Source organism: Lepisosteus oculatus, chromosome 13, assembly GCF_040954835.1.
Source record: "Lepisosteus oculatus isolate fLepOcu1 chromosome 13, fLepOcu1.hap2, whole genome shotgun sequence".
Classification (NCBI taxonomy): Eukaryota; Metazoa; Chordata; class Actinopteri; order Semionotiformes; family Lepisosteidae; genus Lepisosteus; species Lepisosteus oculatus.
In genome coordinates, this window is record NC_090708.1 from 3,684,977 (window position 1) to 3,701,558 (window position 16,582).

Genomic DNA, 16,582 nt, shown 5'->3' on the forward strand with positions numbered 1-16,582 from the left:
ATATTTACAGTAACTCTCGTAACCTGCCAAGAGCTTGCAGGCTTTTAGTGAGAGAAGCAGTGCTCCTCCAGGTGGCACTGTAGAGCAAACAGTGCAAACGGCGCAAACGCTAACTAAATACTGTAGCAATGAAATGTCTTTCAGTGGATTAGATGTTACATTTTTTCCATCTTATCATTCTTGAGCATGTGGAAGTAAGTTATTGTTAGGTGTTATACAAAAAAAATTAGATTTGTAGGTCTATGCAAATATAATGAGTGGGATTTTTCTATTACCTAACTAATTTGGTATATCAGATAGAATCTTAATATCTGGTCTTACATCAATGACTCCTATAGCCACACGCATAGAAAGTGCTCTGACCTTCCCAACAAGCCATACATCTATTGATATGAAACTTCACAGCGACACACAGTCCAACGTACTGTACAGTAGGTAATGTTATATATATGTAGAAGTAACCTAACCATAGTCACTCAAAAATATGGAATTCCCAATTACTTTTCTATTGTATGCCCTCTTAATTTTGGAATCAGCAGTTGTTGATGACCTCAGCTTACTGGTGGAACCCTCCACCATGCACACTGGCCAGGACCATTCATTATTTCACATGCTGAGAACTCACAGTGCCTCATGGGAGAAGGTTCCTCTGTCCAGCTCAGTCCTACCTGTCTTTAAGCAGTGCCACTGACTGGCCAATCGTTTAGTGCCACTTGTGATCATACAGTCATACAGTCATACAGCTGCTGAACTCAGATATTGAAATTCTGTCTCCAAATGAAGGAGGTACATTAATTTAGAGGCTTGTTGGAACTCCTTTAATAATGATAATAATCATCATCATCATCATCATCATCATCATCATTCCTTACACTTATATAACACTTTCCTGGACACTCCACTCAAAGCACTTTATAAGTAATGGGTACTCTCCTCCAGCACTGCCAGTGTGTAACCCCCACCTGGATGATGCGACGGCAGCCGTAGTGCGCACAGTATGCTTCCCACACACCAGCTATCAGTGGGGAGGAGAACAGAGTGATGAAGCCAGTTCATAGATGGGGATTATCAGGAGGCCATGATTGGTAAGTCCCAGTGGGAAATTTGGCCAGGACGCCGAGGTTACATCCCTACTCTTTTTGAGAAACACCATTTTAATTACCACAGAGAGTCTGGACCTTGGTTTTATGTCTCATCCCAAGGATGAGACGGACCTGTAGGCATAGTTACATCCCAAGGTGCCTTTTTACAGTATAGTGTCCCCGTCACTATTCTGGGACATTAGGATCCACACAGACCACAGGGTGAGCACCCCCTCTAATACTGTTCCAGGAGCAACCTTAGCTTTTCCAGGAGGTTTCCATTCCAGGAAGTGACCAGGCTTACACTTTTTCTTACCTTCTGTCTGTTGTGAGTTGCAGGGTCATATGGCTGCTGGCCAAACATGTTTAATGGTAGCTGAAAGATGTGTTTAATAAATGTAGAATAAGTATCACTGAGAAACAAGTATAGTTTAACAAATAACATTTATTAGACTTACGAACTGAGTGAATAAATATGTTGTCATACATTGACTACTAATCTCTGCAATTGTCATAAGGATGGTTCTTGATACTGTATATCCCAGAATTGCATAATCTTCTCTGAAATATTGTTCAAAACAGCACAACAGAACACAACACAAGCAGTTAATGTCAGAAAGAAGTAAGAAAAAAACTACATTTTTCTATATTTGTGTAATCTGAAAATATGGTAAGCAAATAATAAATCATGTTGCAATTAAAATGGGATTCTCTTACATTGTGTTCTGTAAATTCAGAACCACTTTGAATATAAAAAAGGTGGAGGGGAGAAGCGAAAGGCATATTTGGTACAGTTTGCTACTTCTGTGTAAATTTCTTTTCAAAAGTATAGATGTGTTTACCCTTTACTCATTAAATGTTTTTTGGTATTTATTTCAGGTTTTATTAGAATAATATAACATTTTGGCAGAAAAACACAGAAGAGTAATCCATAACTTGAAGCTAAAATTGCAAATATTTCCACAGCTACTGTGAACTTTCCAGGGGAGCTGATGTACGCTGGGATAAAGGTGATCCAGACAGCACAGAATATGAGCATGCTGAATGTAATGAATTTGGCTTCATTGAAGTTATCAGGTAGTTTTCTAGCGAAGAAGGCGAGCACAAAGCATATTGCAGAGAGGAACCCTATATATCCTAACACAGCCCAGAATGCACCTGCAGATCCCAGGTCACACTCCAGAATTATTTTTTCTTTATAGTATTTTACATTCTTATTTGGAAAAGGAGGTGTAATTGTCAACCAAAGAACACAAATGAAGACCTGTATGAGGGTAAAACCAAGAACACTTAAGCGCTGCTGTTTAGGCCCAAACAATTTCATAATGTTATTGCCTGGCAGTGTAGCCCTAAAGGCCATTAACACCACTATTGTTTTCCCCAGAACACAAGAGATGCACAGGACAAATGTGATCCCAAATGCTGTGTGGCGCAACATACAGGACCAGTCAGAGGGCTGGCCGATGAAAGTAAGTGAACAGAGGAAACACAGTGTCAATGAAAAGAGCAGAAGGAAACTCAGTTCAGAGTTATTGGCTCTAACAATTGGAGTAGATCTGTGGTGAAAAAAAATAAGAGCTATCACAATGGTTATGCTGCTTCCCAAAACAGAACAAGTAACTAGAAGTACTCCCATTAATTCTCCAAAAGATAAAAACTCAATGTTTTTTAAGACACATTGAGATCTTTGTTCATTCGATCTGTACTCCAAAGGACACGCGGTGCACTCCACTGAATCTAAAAAGCAAATACAAAATACCATATTTTTATATTTCTTTATCATCTAAATCCACTTGCATATGTATTAGATACTATACATATATGTTAATGATAATTATATGTATCATGTAAAAACAGCCAAAACATTTTATGTAATCATATCTAAGTCCTGTTTTGTAGCTTGTGTTGCAGCACATGACTGTACTATAATGTTAATAATGTCTGAATATTATTTTATCTTCTTTTCATACATTAGTTGAGTAATCAAAATTTAGGAATCCTTGTGAATAAAAGAGTTCCTACAATTACACAGATATGAAGGAGAATATATGACAGAGAAATTGCAGAATTTTACAGCTTCCTCTTACATTTTACCTAAGTACAGATGTTTATTTTAAGTAAAGTTTTGTTGGATTAAATACAAGGAGCTGAAAATTACATTTAATAACTCAAATTATTTTCTACTGAAAACAAAATACAAATAAAGAAGGTGGCAGGAGATGCTTTTTCAACCTTCAGGCTCAGTTTAGATGTGGAATGAAGTGAAAAATAAATGCAGTCTTCAGTATGAGAAAAGCAAAAGGAAATGAACCCAACATTATTGCATAAAAAGGAACAACTAAAGATTTATTCCATGCTGAAAAGAGAAGAAAAGAAAAACAATGTTTCAGCTGTGGAGCCTTCCTCAAAATATTGTGTTTCTTTTCTTGTTTAAACCTTTACTTGTTCTTCTGCAGCCTACACATGTAAACGCAGCGGCCTACTTGAACTATTGCATAAATGCCATCAAGGCAGAATTAAAAGTGTTTAAAGACAGATGGTCTGACTACTTGTCTTACTGCTACCAAGCCAAAATCACGTTAGTTGTCATTATGAAGCAATGACAACTAACGTTTCCTTAGATTCATATATTACCTGTAGTGTTGCTGAACTCTCCCTCTGCACAGGGGATGCAGACAAAGCAGCAGACTGGCTTCCCTTTCTCAATGGCCTTACGAGTCCCTGGAAGGCAGCTCTCACTGCAGACTGACTTCGGCATCTGGAAGAAAGCAAAGTTGAGTTAGACCTGTTCACAGATGTATTTAAAACAACAACAGGTGAGTTATAAATATTGCACAGCGGTACAAAGCACTGCCCCCTCCCACCCACCCACCTTGGAATACAGTTTGTTACAAAACCCTCATTTGTACACCATATTTTGTGGCCATCTCTATCAAAGGATTGGGTTAACTACTATAAGTGACATGAAGTAAATGTATGATGTGCAAAAACAAGAATGCCAATGTCACCCCTAATATTCACTCTCTTGCTTCCTCTCTCATTATAAAAGCCCTGTTTAATGTCAAAGTAGTATGAATCTGAATTTCTTACCTTATTTTGATCACCAGCCCAAACTGGATTGACGCCATTCATTATAAACTGTTGTCCTTCAGCTGAAGAGCCATCATATAGACCAATAATTTCAAAAGCTGTGATTCCCTCCTTATTCTGCTGCCAGTTTACTAATGAATATCGTGCAAGTGGATCTCCATTTTCATCAAAATGCACATTCTCTCCATTCCGAGTTGTGAAGTTCACTTTCGCCAAATGCTGTAGCACCTATCCATAAATATAAATCCATAAATCATTAGAGTCTTTGTATTGCATTTAATTTCTAATAATGTGAAAAATAACACATTTCGTTACCTGCCATGGTTTGACATCATTTTTATTGGCACATGTTTGTTTATCAAAAGGTCCTTTTCTATGGCTGCATACTAACAGATTGTGCAGTGCATGAGCTACAGCATACACTGCTTTGTACACATTGTTTGATATCCTCAGTTCTGATACATCAGTGTATTCATTATTTATTTCCTCCAATGTCTCTTTTCCTGTACATGGCTTCAAATTTTCATCATTTTCGGAAGTTAGGCTACAGCTGAAAAAACTCTCCCAGAATTCAGTTAAGCCAGTGTTTCCAGGTGTATTAGAAGGACGAGCATTTAGAATAAATTCTTTTAGTCCTGGTATCTTTGCATTTGGAATTGCAAATCCAATGGCTCCACCCAGGACTTTATAACCTTCTTTTGAAGCGAGGTTGCTGTGTGTAATCCACGATTCACTGCCCACCCACTGTAAACCTGTTACATTCTGATTGAATAATTCATTGACTAATAATTCCATATCAGCATACATTGTGAAAGCAACAATTACTCTTGAAGTTGACTTTTTCACAATATCTACAACTTTAAGAAATTTTTCTCTAGGATCAGATCTGAAAATGGCCTCTGAATATTCAATACAGATCCCCTCCTCCTGTGCAGCTTGTACAAAAGTTTCCATCCCACTGTTGCCATAGGCATCATTACTTCTAATGGCCCCAACCCAAGTCCATCCAAAGTGCTTCACAAGCTTTGCCAGGGCTCTGCTTTGGTAATAATCACTGGGAATTGTCCTGAAAAAGCTGGGGAACTCCTTTCTGTTACTGAGACAGGCACATGAAGCAAAATGACTGATCTGCAATAATGAAAAGGAAGTAAAGTTAAAACATGAGACATGCATCTTACATTTTGAAGGAATATTTTATAAATTATTTATTCTGATTTCAATTGGTAGAAACATTAAATTACAAGGTTGGATTCCAACAAGGAGAAGCTATTTAGCCCATACAGCTTATCTGATAGAAAGAAGATTACAATAGTAGTATTTGTTCTACTTATTTTTTTCTCTGTTTATCTGTTTCTACTTATCTTTCTATTATCTGTTTGCCTCATAACATTTAATGATACTTGTAACAATAATATGTATGATATTAAGAACATCATCCAAAAAATAATAATATAATAATCGCTGGGAATTGTCCTGAAGAGGCTGGGGAACACCTTTCTGTTACTGAGGCAGGCAAAGGAAGCAAAGTAACTAGTCTGAAGCAAAGAAAGTTGTGGTAAAATAAAAGGAAAGATCTATCTTTGTTAATTTTAAACATGGTGATATAGAAAATATCTTCAAAATAAAATTGTAAAAATACAAAATAGAAAATCAGAACAATTTGAAACTCACATATTAAACTCAACACATATATCTGTTATTTAAAATCCATTTATTAACAAGCACATCTTGCCTGTTAATTGATTCTATAAATGGCAATTCCTTAAAGATTGTTAATTGTTAATAAAAGGAGGTAAAATGAAAATGTGAGACGTATATTCTACATTTGCAAGTGATCTTTTTCAAATTATTTTGTGAGATGATATTGATTGATGGTCACATAAAATTGCAAAAAAAAAGTCTCCAACAAGGAGAGGTACAGTGTAGAATTTGTAGAATGAACATTACAGTGGGTAGAGAATTGGAAATACTTTTACCCTTTAAATTTTAAATTGATCAAGAAACATTTAATCAGATTGACTCCAAGGAATGCGCTACATGTAGAGTACCTAGTCTTTTTTAGTTTTGAACTCAAAAGGCACTGAAAAAGGGAACATGCATCTAAAACTGAGAGCAGAATCAATTGAGAATAGAGAACATTTTTAGCTAGATGGGCTAAACAGCACCCTTTGTTTGTAACCTTTCTTGGTTTGAGAACAACAATAATTTTCTTCATCATCATTAGACAATATCAGTAAAAACAAAAACATTTTGTTTTACTCAGATTTTCCTCATTGTTTAAGAATTAAGAAGAAATTCATTCTCACCACTGGCATGTGAAAGGGTCCAACAGTTGCTGCCATTCCTATTGTTGGTGTCGAGCTAGAGTGTCCGATGATGGCGTGGACAGTTGATGGTTTGTCACAAGACTGATTAGAAAGATTTTTTTCATTTCCATTCATTAAATCTAAAGATGCTTTTATAGACAGTGGTACAGAACGACAAGTATCATATATCTTATAACCCAGAGACACATCAGGAAGAACATCAGAACTGTTATTTACTTCTTCAATGGCAAAGATCATAGTTTGAGCAGACCGTAATTCTCCAAGATTTAAGCTAAAAGGAAAATGACAGCAAATATTAGTAAGTGTAAGCATTGCTGTAAAATAACTGATATTTTTCTGACAAATTAATCAACTTTGTCTTCATTTAGTGGGAAGAATTTATATTATTCTTACAAATGTCAACTATTGTGCTACTTTGCTCACAATCATATTAAATTACACTTTCACGCTCACATACTAAATAAACAGTAACATATTATTTTTCAGTGATTGATCTAAAGTGTTTTATTTTTCTGAGCAAGTGATGAGTTACCTTTCACATCTGATATTCCCCGGGATGTTTGTAAATGTCAGGCTTTTAATATCAGTGTTTTTATGCATTCCAAATATACCTCCAATTAGAATGTCCCCATCTTTTGAAAACTGAGGATGTTCTTGTGTGCCGTAAGGCTGACAAACTGGGTTTGCATCATTTATGAACAAAGCAAATGATAATGTTACAAGCAACATTGCAAACCGTCTTCTCCTTATTGTTCAGAGCTCATGCACATTAACTGAAGGCTATTATATACTGAAACTCAAATCCTTAGAGCTTAGTATGAAGCACTAATCAAACTTACACCAATACTCGAATTCTTAGGTGTGGGCTCAAGTGACTTTATCTGCCTGGGGAGAAGACAAAGCACAAAACTCTCTAGTGGGTCTGAACCAGTAGAAGTATTTGTCTCTAATTGTTTATTTATATCATGCTATGTGCCTCAGTCTTCTGGAAATGGTCATTTAATTGATTTGCATTGTTGGTTTTGTTTTTGGGAAAACTTTCAGAATACACTGTATGAGGCGCATCTCTTTCAATGTAATTGGCTACCAACACCCTTCATGGTGTGACAGGTGGAAGGGATTTCCCACTGTGCACCACTAGAGGGCCATCTCACTGTCCCCTCTCTATCTAATTCCTCATAAGAATGTACTGTATATCAGCACCACCTGGGGTTTTCTTTAGAAACCCTATATTACATTCTCACACGATCTCCCCGTGTTCGCTTCAGAACCATGGCACCAGCTGAAAGGCTGCAGAAGCCCTTTTTCTTCAGAGAAATCGTCACACTCTAGTAGATTCTCGCTACTAATTATTTCCTTGCAGGCTGAAAGAACGCAAATTCCTGGTGACTACGCATTGGCTCTCTACCTCAACCAGCGGTATTGAACTGCCGCCGGTGAAAAGGCAGCCAGGAATTCCACACTGTTACAATGAGAAGTGGATTAAAGTCTCTTCCGATCATTTTGCAGTTTTATGAAAGGGCTTTTACAATGACAATACTGAATTGGTGTCTTAATGCTTTGTGTTACTTTATTATCCCAGATGGGGAAATTTGCTTTGAAGGCAGTTAAAAGACATACAGTACAGTAACACTATACCTTGAACACAACATGAACCCATTAACAATAAGATATATGTATTATGAGAATGAAAAAATAATATACAGGGAATTAAGCAGGCTAATAGCTATGGTGATAAAGATAACTTTGTTCTATTGCATTTAAACCTACTGTAGGTAGTCTAAATCAATGCCCAGATGGAAGGAGGTCAAATTCACTGTACAAGGGGTGGTCATGACAGTTATATTATATTGGAGCTTCTCGTTGAGAGACTCCATCTTTAAGGATCTGGAGCTGTTGACAATCTGTCATTTGACAAGGAACAGCTGTGAGTAATCTTACAGCAGTATTAGAAATAGGATTCACCTGCCTGCCTCCAGAGTGTCAGACAGGAGAGCTGGCAGGACACACAGAGGAAGCACAAGAGTGCTCTCCTGTCGCATATGCTGTGAGGTTGATCGCAGGTTTGAAGAAGCTGGCATTCAGCAAGGTTGTCCCCTGCGTGTGAATGAAAAGCAGACGGTATTCAGCCAGGCTGACCACTACAGTACATGTTGTGATCTGGAAGGCTAGCAGGCAAAACAATACTTCCCACTAAAACAAGTTACTCATCACTTTCCTTGGAACGGACTGTAGAAAAAGTGTCAGTTCCAGAGGGAATTGGGAGTTTAAAGGTCCTGCCGCACAAATTTAAAGCTAACCTGTTCTAAAGGCAGGGCTTTTAAACTCCCAAATCCCACAGGAATGTCTGTGGAACTGTGTGCCTGCCTGTGTGATTACAATGTAATCAATTGTAATTTACATGCTACACCATGTGCTGCACCCTGAAGCTCCATGATTGCCAGAATTGCAAAGGCAATGGTGTATGCCAACGCAATGTTGATGAGCAGACTGATGGGGCTGGCAGTTGCAATGGCTGGTGCAGAGCACAGTCTTACTGTGCACTGAACGTCGGTGGGATGTGAAACACCGCCAGTGGGGTGATACTGTATAATGGACGCCCACCAGTCATACCTTGATGGTGCAATGTGCACTCTGTGGATCAGAGCTTCTCATCCTGCCACCCTTCCATTTCTTTGCAGAATTAAATGGGAAATTGATAATCCATTTGCTGAGCAATATATTGCCATAGAGCTACTTGGAACAAGTCTTCAAGGGACTGCTAGAGCCACAAGTTGTGCATTGATAAAATTAAGTTTGTACTCCACAGAAGTCACACTGTCAAACATCGTGCCCAAATGCATATTTTTTAAAGGTTACAATAAGCATATTCATAAACACAATGCTCTTTGTGCTTCTAAATTCTTTTATTTACAAACATGACATGATGAAGGTGCAGTGTCAATCTTTTCTTCAAATGATCATTCCAAAGTCAAACAAACGAGAACAACAAAATGGCCACCAACAGTAATGCAGAAGTCAAGTGAAGGCAAGATGACCACAAACGTGTGCTTGTCAGCAGGTCCAAATAATTAAAAATGAACTTCTGGAAAACCATGCTTCTGTATTTGGGTCATGGTTTAATTTATATCTTATTTATTCTCATATACTGTTTGGGTAAACCACTGGTTTAATGGACTTATAAGGGGAAAGGGTGTCCATTACTGTTGAATGCCCATGATGACACTATTACAGTACATGAGGAAAAACATAAATATACTACATAAGTGCTATATATCATAACAATTGAAATAAACAGGATAAGTGCATTTGTATCATACATATACAAAATGTTCTACGGCATACCAAATATTAATAACACCAATTGTAAGCAATTGACCTATGCCTCCAGGGTACCATCGATATTTCCTGAATTTTAAACGTATGCGATATTTATTTTATTTTTACTTACTTTTTTTGCATATTGTTAACATTTTAGTGTATTTTTTTTTTAAATTATTTTATTAACTTTGCTAAAGCATAGGAAACACAAACAACACCCATCGAGATTAATTTGACATCGGTTCTCTTTTCAGTACATAACTTAACAATATTTTACATTCGGTGTGCTGTATGTTAATACTCATTTGTACTCGAATTTCTTCTATCTGGCCGTTTCTAAGAATAAAACCTTGTCCATTATTTTGAGGAAAGGCCGGTATTTACACACGAAATTCAGCAGATTTCATTAAAATCAAGTCTGTTAAACTGAGGGTTAATTTTACATGAAATCTTTAAATATATAAATGTTTAATTACATTGAATATGCATATGTATATTAAGGTTGTAATGGTTGTTCCTAAAGTCTCCTGAATATGCCAACAGCCAGACGTAACATTTTCACTTGCCAGAACTAAGTAATTCTGGCCTGGAGAATTAACTGCCGTTAACGCCAAAATACATACAGTACGCTTTTTCCTTCTCGCCTTCTTGCATGGGGACAAAGGGAGTTTATAGGACTGCCTACCCGGAGTTTGAAGAGGGAAAGTATCCAAACTGATTTATATTGTTTAAGAAACTGAGGTACAAGGTCTTTTTGAACCTCTTTAAAATGAATAAAGCAGCTAAGTATGATAGCTAAGAATACTACTACTAAAAAGAAAAAAAAAACTATTAAAAATGATTTATGTCCTTCAAAACTCACATTTAAAAAACTTTATTTAAGTGTGTGTTTTGAAGGACTGCAAGAACAAGATTTACAGTAACAAAAAAGTGTAAAAATATCTGAAAAGTTATCAGCTTAAAAGAGTCTTAAAGCTTGTCTTTATGAATAATGATGATTAGAATGCAGCAGAATGAAATACAGGTAGTTCTTGATTTGTGCAGGAGCATTAATTTGAAAAAGGAAAGCTCAAAAACTCAGAAATGTAAAATTTAGTATGAATAATAATAGTGCATTTAAACAGGGGATGCATTCTGGTTACACTTCCTGTACGAGGGGTAAACTATCACACACATTTACACAACAATCACACACATTTATTCAAATAAGATGCTGTAGTATAATTAGACCCAGTTTTAAACTTAATGCTTGTTAATGTTTATCAATTTAATATAAAACACAAGTAATGATTGGTGTGGAAAATGCAAGAGTCGTGTGCCCGTACAGCTATCTGTAGTGCTTTTACTCTCAGTGATATTTTAGAGAAATGTTTTAGTATATTTTAAAGTCTTGCAAGTAACTGCAAATATTGTTAGATGACAATTAATTGTAGACTCTTTTATTTAATCAGTTTATTTATTGAATCTTAAGATTGATGGATATGTTTTTCAGAAATTATTGTAAAACAGCGACCATTTGTTTTAGTTTTTCTTTATTTTATTCACACAGTATCTTGTTAAAGGTTTTATTTTATTTTTTTATTAGATTTTATTTTGATTATAAACATAAGGTACATAACAAAAGACATTTTGTTTTGTTTTCCTGAGCACTGACTAGCATGTAAAAGTGAGAAATAACTTGTTCAAAATTGAAAAAATGGTATGTTGGAGTTTTATAAATCACAGGCTACCTGTATTTGGCAAGTCCAATATAATTCCAAATAGATCTCTTTCAAAATGTAGAAATATGTTAAAATTCAAATCAAATTGTGCTGTTCATTTCTTTTTATTTAATATTGGCAGTTCAAAAAAGATCTTCAAAACTAAGCAATTATAAAATGTGTTTTATCTATAATTTAAATCCGATCCATCTTCTGCCCTTTTCAATATTACATTTAATAACTATTTAATTCAAAAAGCAAAGCAACTTTTTAAGGCACAGTAGTCCACTTACTGTATATTATGGACAGTACAAATGCAGACAACAATGTTAGAGTGATTTTGAGACAATTTTACCCATCAGGTGTTTTTTGGTATTTTGTTCAGGTTTTAACAAAATAATGTAACATTTTGGCATAAAAATACAGAAAAGTAGCCCATAACTTGAAGCTAAAATAGCAAATATTTCCACAGCTACTGTAAATTTTCCTGGAGAGCTGATGTACGCTGGGATAAAGGTGATCCAGACAGCACAGAATATGAGCATGCTGAATGTGATGAATTTGGCTTCATTGAAGTTATCAGGCAGCTTCCGAGCCAGGAAAGCGAGCACAAAGCACATGGCAGAGAGGAATCCTATATACCCTAACACAGCCCAGAATGCACCTGCAGATCCCAGGTCACACTCCAGAATGATTCTCTCTGCATAGTATTTCATGTTCTTGTTAGGAAAAGGAGGAGACATTATCAACCAAAGAACACAAATCAAGACCTGTACAATTGTGAATGCAAGAACACTTAACCTTTGCTGTGTGGGGCCAAACCATTTCATAATGTTATTGCCTGGCAGTGTAGCCCTAAAGGCCATTAACACCACTATTGTTTTCCCCAGAACACAAGAGATGCACAGGACAAATGTGATCCCAAATGCTGTGTGGCGCAACATACAGGACCAGTCAGAGGGCTGGCCAATGAAAGTAAGTGAACAGAGGAAACACAGAGTCAATGAAAAGAGCAGAAGGAAACTCAGTTCAGAGTTATTGGCTTTAACAATTGGAGTAGATCTGTGGTGGAAAAAAATAAGAGCTATCACAATGGTTATGCTGCTTCCCAAAACAGAACAAGTAACTAGAAGTACTCCCATTAATTCTCCAAAAGATAAAAACTCAATATTTTTTAAGACACATCGAGCTCTTTGTTCATTCGATCTGTATTCCAAGGGACACCTCGAGCACTGTACTGAATCTGAAAATAAATTTGAAATAAAACAAAAAATGTTTTTTTTCTATATGAGGTTCACAGGATTTAAAACAGCATGACATTTTAAACTATAGGTAAATGAAAAAATGAATATTGGTTATTTTAGATTATTTTATGTCAGTTCTCTACGTTTGTCAGACTTGAAAAATCAAGCAAGACTGTAAGGTATCAAATGACGGGACATCATAAGGCTCACTTAACTTATTAAAGTCAAATTATGCAACTTACCTGTTACATTACTGAACTCCCCCTCTGCACAGGGGATGCAGACGAAGCAGCAGACTGGCTTCCCTTTCTCAATGGCCTTACGAGTCCCTGGAAGGCAACTCTCACTGCAGACCGATCTTGGCACCTGAAATCCAGATTAAGTGTTCAAAATGATTTTGAAATGCGGTTTTGGAATACATTTCATTTGTACAATAGTGGCAAACATTCATATTTCTTATTTAGCTACAGTGAAATAATGCTTCATCTGTACTACTTTGGCCCCCCTTAAAAATGGTCAGTACTGTACAGTATGTACAGCTTCTAAAGAAGATCATTTGGAATAATTGTATCAGTTTTTGTGAGTAGGTCTACAGTACCAGTATGGTAAATACTGTATGACAATTTTCATATCGGTATAATCTGCATTTTAGGATCTTGGCATATAGTACAGTATGTTTTTAGATTTTTCCCCCACAAAATCACAGAGATGCAATATATTTTTGTCTCCCACTATATTTGCTCTTTATTTTAGCATGGGAAGGATATGTTTTCAGACAGTATGAAAAAGTGAGTGAATACATTACCTTATTTTGATCACCTGTCCACACAGGCCTGATGTCATTCATTATAAACTGCTGTCCTTCTGGTAAAGAGCCATCATATAGACCAATAGTCTGAAATATTGTAATTCCTTCCCTATTAGGCTGCCAGTTTATTAGTGTGTACCGAGCTGCTGGATCCCCATTTTTATCAAAATAGATCTTCTCTCCATCCCTGGTGGTGAAGTTAACGTTTGTCAGGTAATGCAACACCTAGAAGAAAGCAAGCAGTTATCAGTAGCAGATGGAGTTGTGTTTGGTTCTTAATAATGCAGAGTATAACATAACTGATTACCTGCCAAGGTTCTATATTGTGTTTGTTTGCACATGTATTTCCATGGAATGGTCCTTGGCCATTTCCACACATGAAAAGGCTGTGTAATGCATGAGCTATAGCATACACTGCTTTATACACATTATATGTCATCCGCAGTTGTGACACATCTGTATATTGGTTATTAATTCCCTCTATGGTCTCTTTTCCTGTGCATGGCTCAATACTGGAGTCCTTGTGAGGAGTTAGACTACAGCTGAAAAAACTCTCCCAGAACTCATTCAAGCCAGTGTTTCCAGTTGTGTTTGATGGACGGGCATTCAGAATAAATTCTTTTAGTCCTGGTATTTCTACATTTGGAATCGCGAAGCCAATGGCTCCACCCAGGACTTTAGTGCCCATCTCTGACGCAATGAGTCTCTCAGCAATCCAGGATTCACTGCCCACCCACTGGAACTTTGTGACATTCTGAATAAATAGTTCTTTTACCAAAACTTCTATGTCTATATAAGACGTAAAAGCAACGATAACTCTTGAAGTTGACTTTTTCACAATGTCTACAACTTTAAGAAATTTCTCTCTAGGATCAGTTCTGTAAATGGCTTCTGAATATTCAATACAGATCCCCTCCTGCTGAGCAGCTTGTATAAATGTAGCCATCCCACTGTTGCCATAATCATTATCACTTCTAATGGCCCCGACCCAGGTCCATCCAAAGTGCTTCACAAGCTTTGCCAGGGCTCTGCTTTGGTAATAATCACTGGGAATTGTCCTGAAGAAGCTGGGAAACTCCTTTCTGTTACTGAGACAGGCACAGGTAGCAAAATGACTTACCTGAAGCAAAGAAAATTTTGGTAAAAGAAATGGAAGGATGTAAGTGTCTCAATTGTTAATATGATTATAAGAAAACATTTTAAATATTATGGAAGAAAAAAAAGAAAGAAATAACAAGCAACTGTATGAAACACACACAATATAGTAAACTAAACACATACAGCTGTTTGCCATAGTTATAAGTTAAATTAATTATTTTACAAGTACTGCACATCCTAAATCATTTACGTCTATTAATGGCAATTGGATTGTTATAATCTTTAACAAACTTTTACAAAATATGTTAAGCAAAGTAGAAGATAGTTCAATATTCACAACTATATTATACAGGAACTTATTTCATGCTGAAAAGCGAAGAAAGAAAACACAATGTTTCGGCCGTGGAGCCTGAAGAAGGCTTGTTTCCTTGCAGCCTACACATGCTGATGCAGCTACCCACCTGAACGATATTATACATGAAGTTTTTAGAGTAGGTGGAATGGGTTAAAAATAACAAGAAAACTATACAACTGAAAAAGAATCAGATTTGCATGTTGACTATTTTTGCATTTTAAATGTTTTTAAATTGTTTTAAATTTTTGCAGGTTTAAATGTATTTCAGGATTTGATTTTTAGATTTAAGTCCTTCAGCTCCTGGTCTACTACTGAAGAAAGATATTTGTCCAAAATGACACCAAAAAATCACAATATCAAAATAAAATACACTTTTTAAACATTTAAGCCTTGAGTTCAACATAATGACTTCCTCTTATTTCTGGGTTTTAATGTACTGTATGTTGGTAAATTAGGACAGATATGTTTAATCCTATGCAGTAATTTTCTAAGTTCAATAAAGTTTTCTCACCACAGGTATGTGAAAAGGTCCAACAGTTGCTGCAATTCCTATTGTAAGAGTCGAACTGGACTGTCCTATGATGGCATGGACTGAAGATGATTTGGTGCAGGACTGGTCTGTGATAAATCCTTTTTCCTGCCCGTTCATTAAATCTAATGATGCTTTTATAGACAATGGTATTGAACGACAAGCCTCATATATCTTATAGCCCAGGGAAACAGCAGGAAGCATGTCTGATCTGTTGTTGATTTCTTCAATAGCAAAGATCATTGTTTGTGCATATTGTAATTCTCCAGGATTTAATCTGCAGGGAAAATGCTTTCAGTAATTTAACATTAGTGAATTAGTGATAAAGGCAACAAAGAAAGGACAAAAGTAGTAAATTAAGTATTAATAAGTAATAATATCAACAATTCAATACTAGCAGTTTTGGAAACATTACTAATTATTCATATTCCTTTTTAAAAATGATATACAGTATATATTTATTTTATCACTTCAAAACCACTTACCCTTCACACTGGATGTGTCCTGGGTTGACTTTAAATGTTGGTTTAACAAGAATGGGATTTTTATGGAATGAAAAAATTCCTCCTATTGTGATGTCACCTTCTTTGGAGAACTGAAGCAGTTCTTGTGTTCCATATTGCTGACAAACAGGCTTTTCAGCTCTTGAGAAAACAGCAATTAGCACTACTTCTGCAAGCAGCAACATTGCAAATGGTTTCTGACCTGTCCAGGGACAAACTGCTGTTGTTCAAGGCACTTACAGTATATACTCCACTCCAATTCTCAATTGAGACAATTGAGTCACTAGGTTCCAAGCTTTGATTCTCAGAGGCGTGTTCAAATTCTTAATCTGCCCTAGGACAGAGAACAAAAAAATAACAATATAGGATCCCAATAGTATATTTATCAACTAATAATTGTGCACATTCATACACATATTTCATACTTCACCTCTTCTAACAATTAATCTTAATTTATCAGAATTAAATCAGTCATTTTCAGCATTATGTTATTTTGCTCTAACAATAATCTTTAACACAACATAC

General features: G+C 36.1%; 2 protein-coding genes across 2 annotated transcripts; both read right to left on the minus strand.

Moving 5' to 3' along the window:
- Positions 1-1,854: 1,854 nt before the first annotated feature.
- LOC102690832 (extracellular calcium-sensing receptor-like) lies at positions 1,855-8,138 on the minus strand. Its single transcript, XM_069197671.1, has 6 exons — positions 7,032-8,138; positions 6,479-6,770; positions 4,488-5,300; positions 4,173-4,400; positions 3,717-3,840; positions 1,855-2,819 (listed from the first exon to the last, which is right to left on the minus strand). Exons 1-6 carry the CDS (start codon positions 7,226-7,228, stop codon positions 1,921-1,923), a joined length of 2,553 nt encoding a protein of 850 aa, XP_069053772.1. The 5' UTR covers positions 7,229-8,138; the 3' UTR covers positions 1,855-1,920.
- Positions 8,139-8,243: 105 nt separating this feature from the next.
- Positions 8,244-16,057, minus strand: LOC102691035 (extracellular calcium-sensing receptor-like). Its single transcript, XM_015360668.2, has 5 exons — positions 16,040-16,057; positions 15,537-15,831; positions 13,570-13,797; positions 13,007-13,130; positions 8,244-8,596 (listed from the first exon to the last, which is right to left on the minus strand). The coding sequence occupies exons 2-5, from the start codon at positions 15,795-15,797 to the stop codon at positions 8,448-8,450; spliced, it is 762 nt and encodes a 253-aa protein (XP_015216154.2). The 5' UTR covers positions 15,798-15,831; positions 16,040-16,057; the 3' UTR covers positions 8,244-8,447.
- Positions 16,058-16,582: the final 525 nt, after the last annotated feature.

Coding starts and splice junctions, on each gene's coding strand:
- LOC102690832 (XM_069197671.1), bottom strand. CDS start 7,228: ATGTTGCTTGTAACATTATCATTTGCTTTGTTCATAAATGATGCAAAC. Junction 5,301..6,478: donor GACCCTTTCACATGCCAGTG/GTGAGAATGAAT, acceptor TCATTATTGCAG/ATCAGTCATTTTGCTTCATG. Junction 4,401..4,487: donor ATGATGTCAAACCATGGCAG/GTAACGAAATGT, acceptor ATTTATGGATAG/GTGCTACAGCATTTGGCGAA.
- LOC102691035 (XM_015360668.2), bottom strand. CDS start 15,797: ATGATCTTTGCTATTGAAGAAATCAACAACAGATCAGACATGCTTCCT. Junction 13,798..15,536: donor GACCTTTTCACATACCTGTG/GTGAGAAAACTT, acceptor GCTTTCTTCTAG/GTGTTGCATTACCTGACAAA. Junction 13,131..13,569: donor GGACAGGTGATCAAAATAAG/GTAATGTATTCA, acceptor TCTGGATTTCAG/GTGCCAAGATCGGTCTGCAG.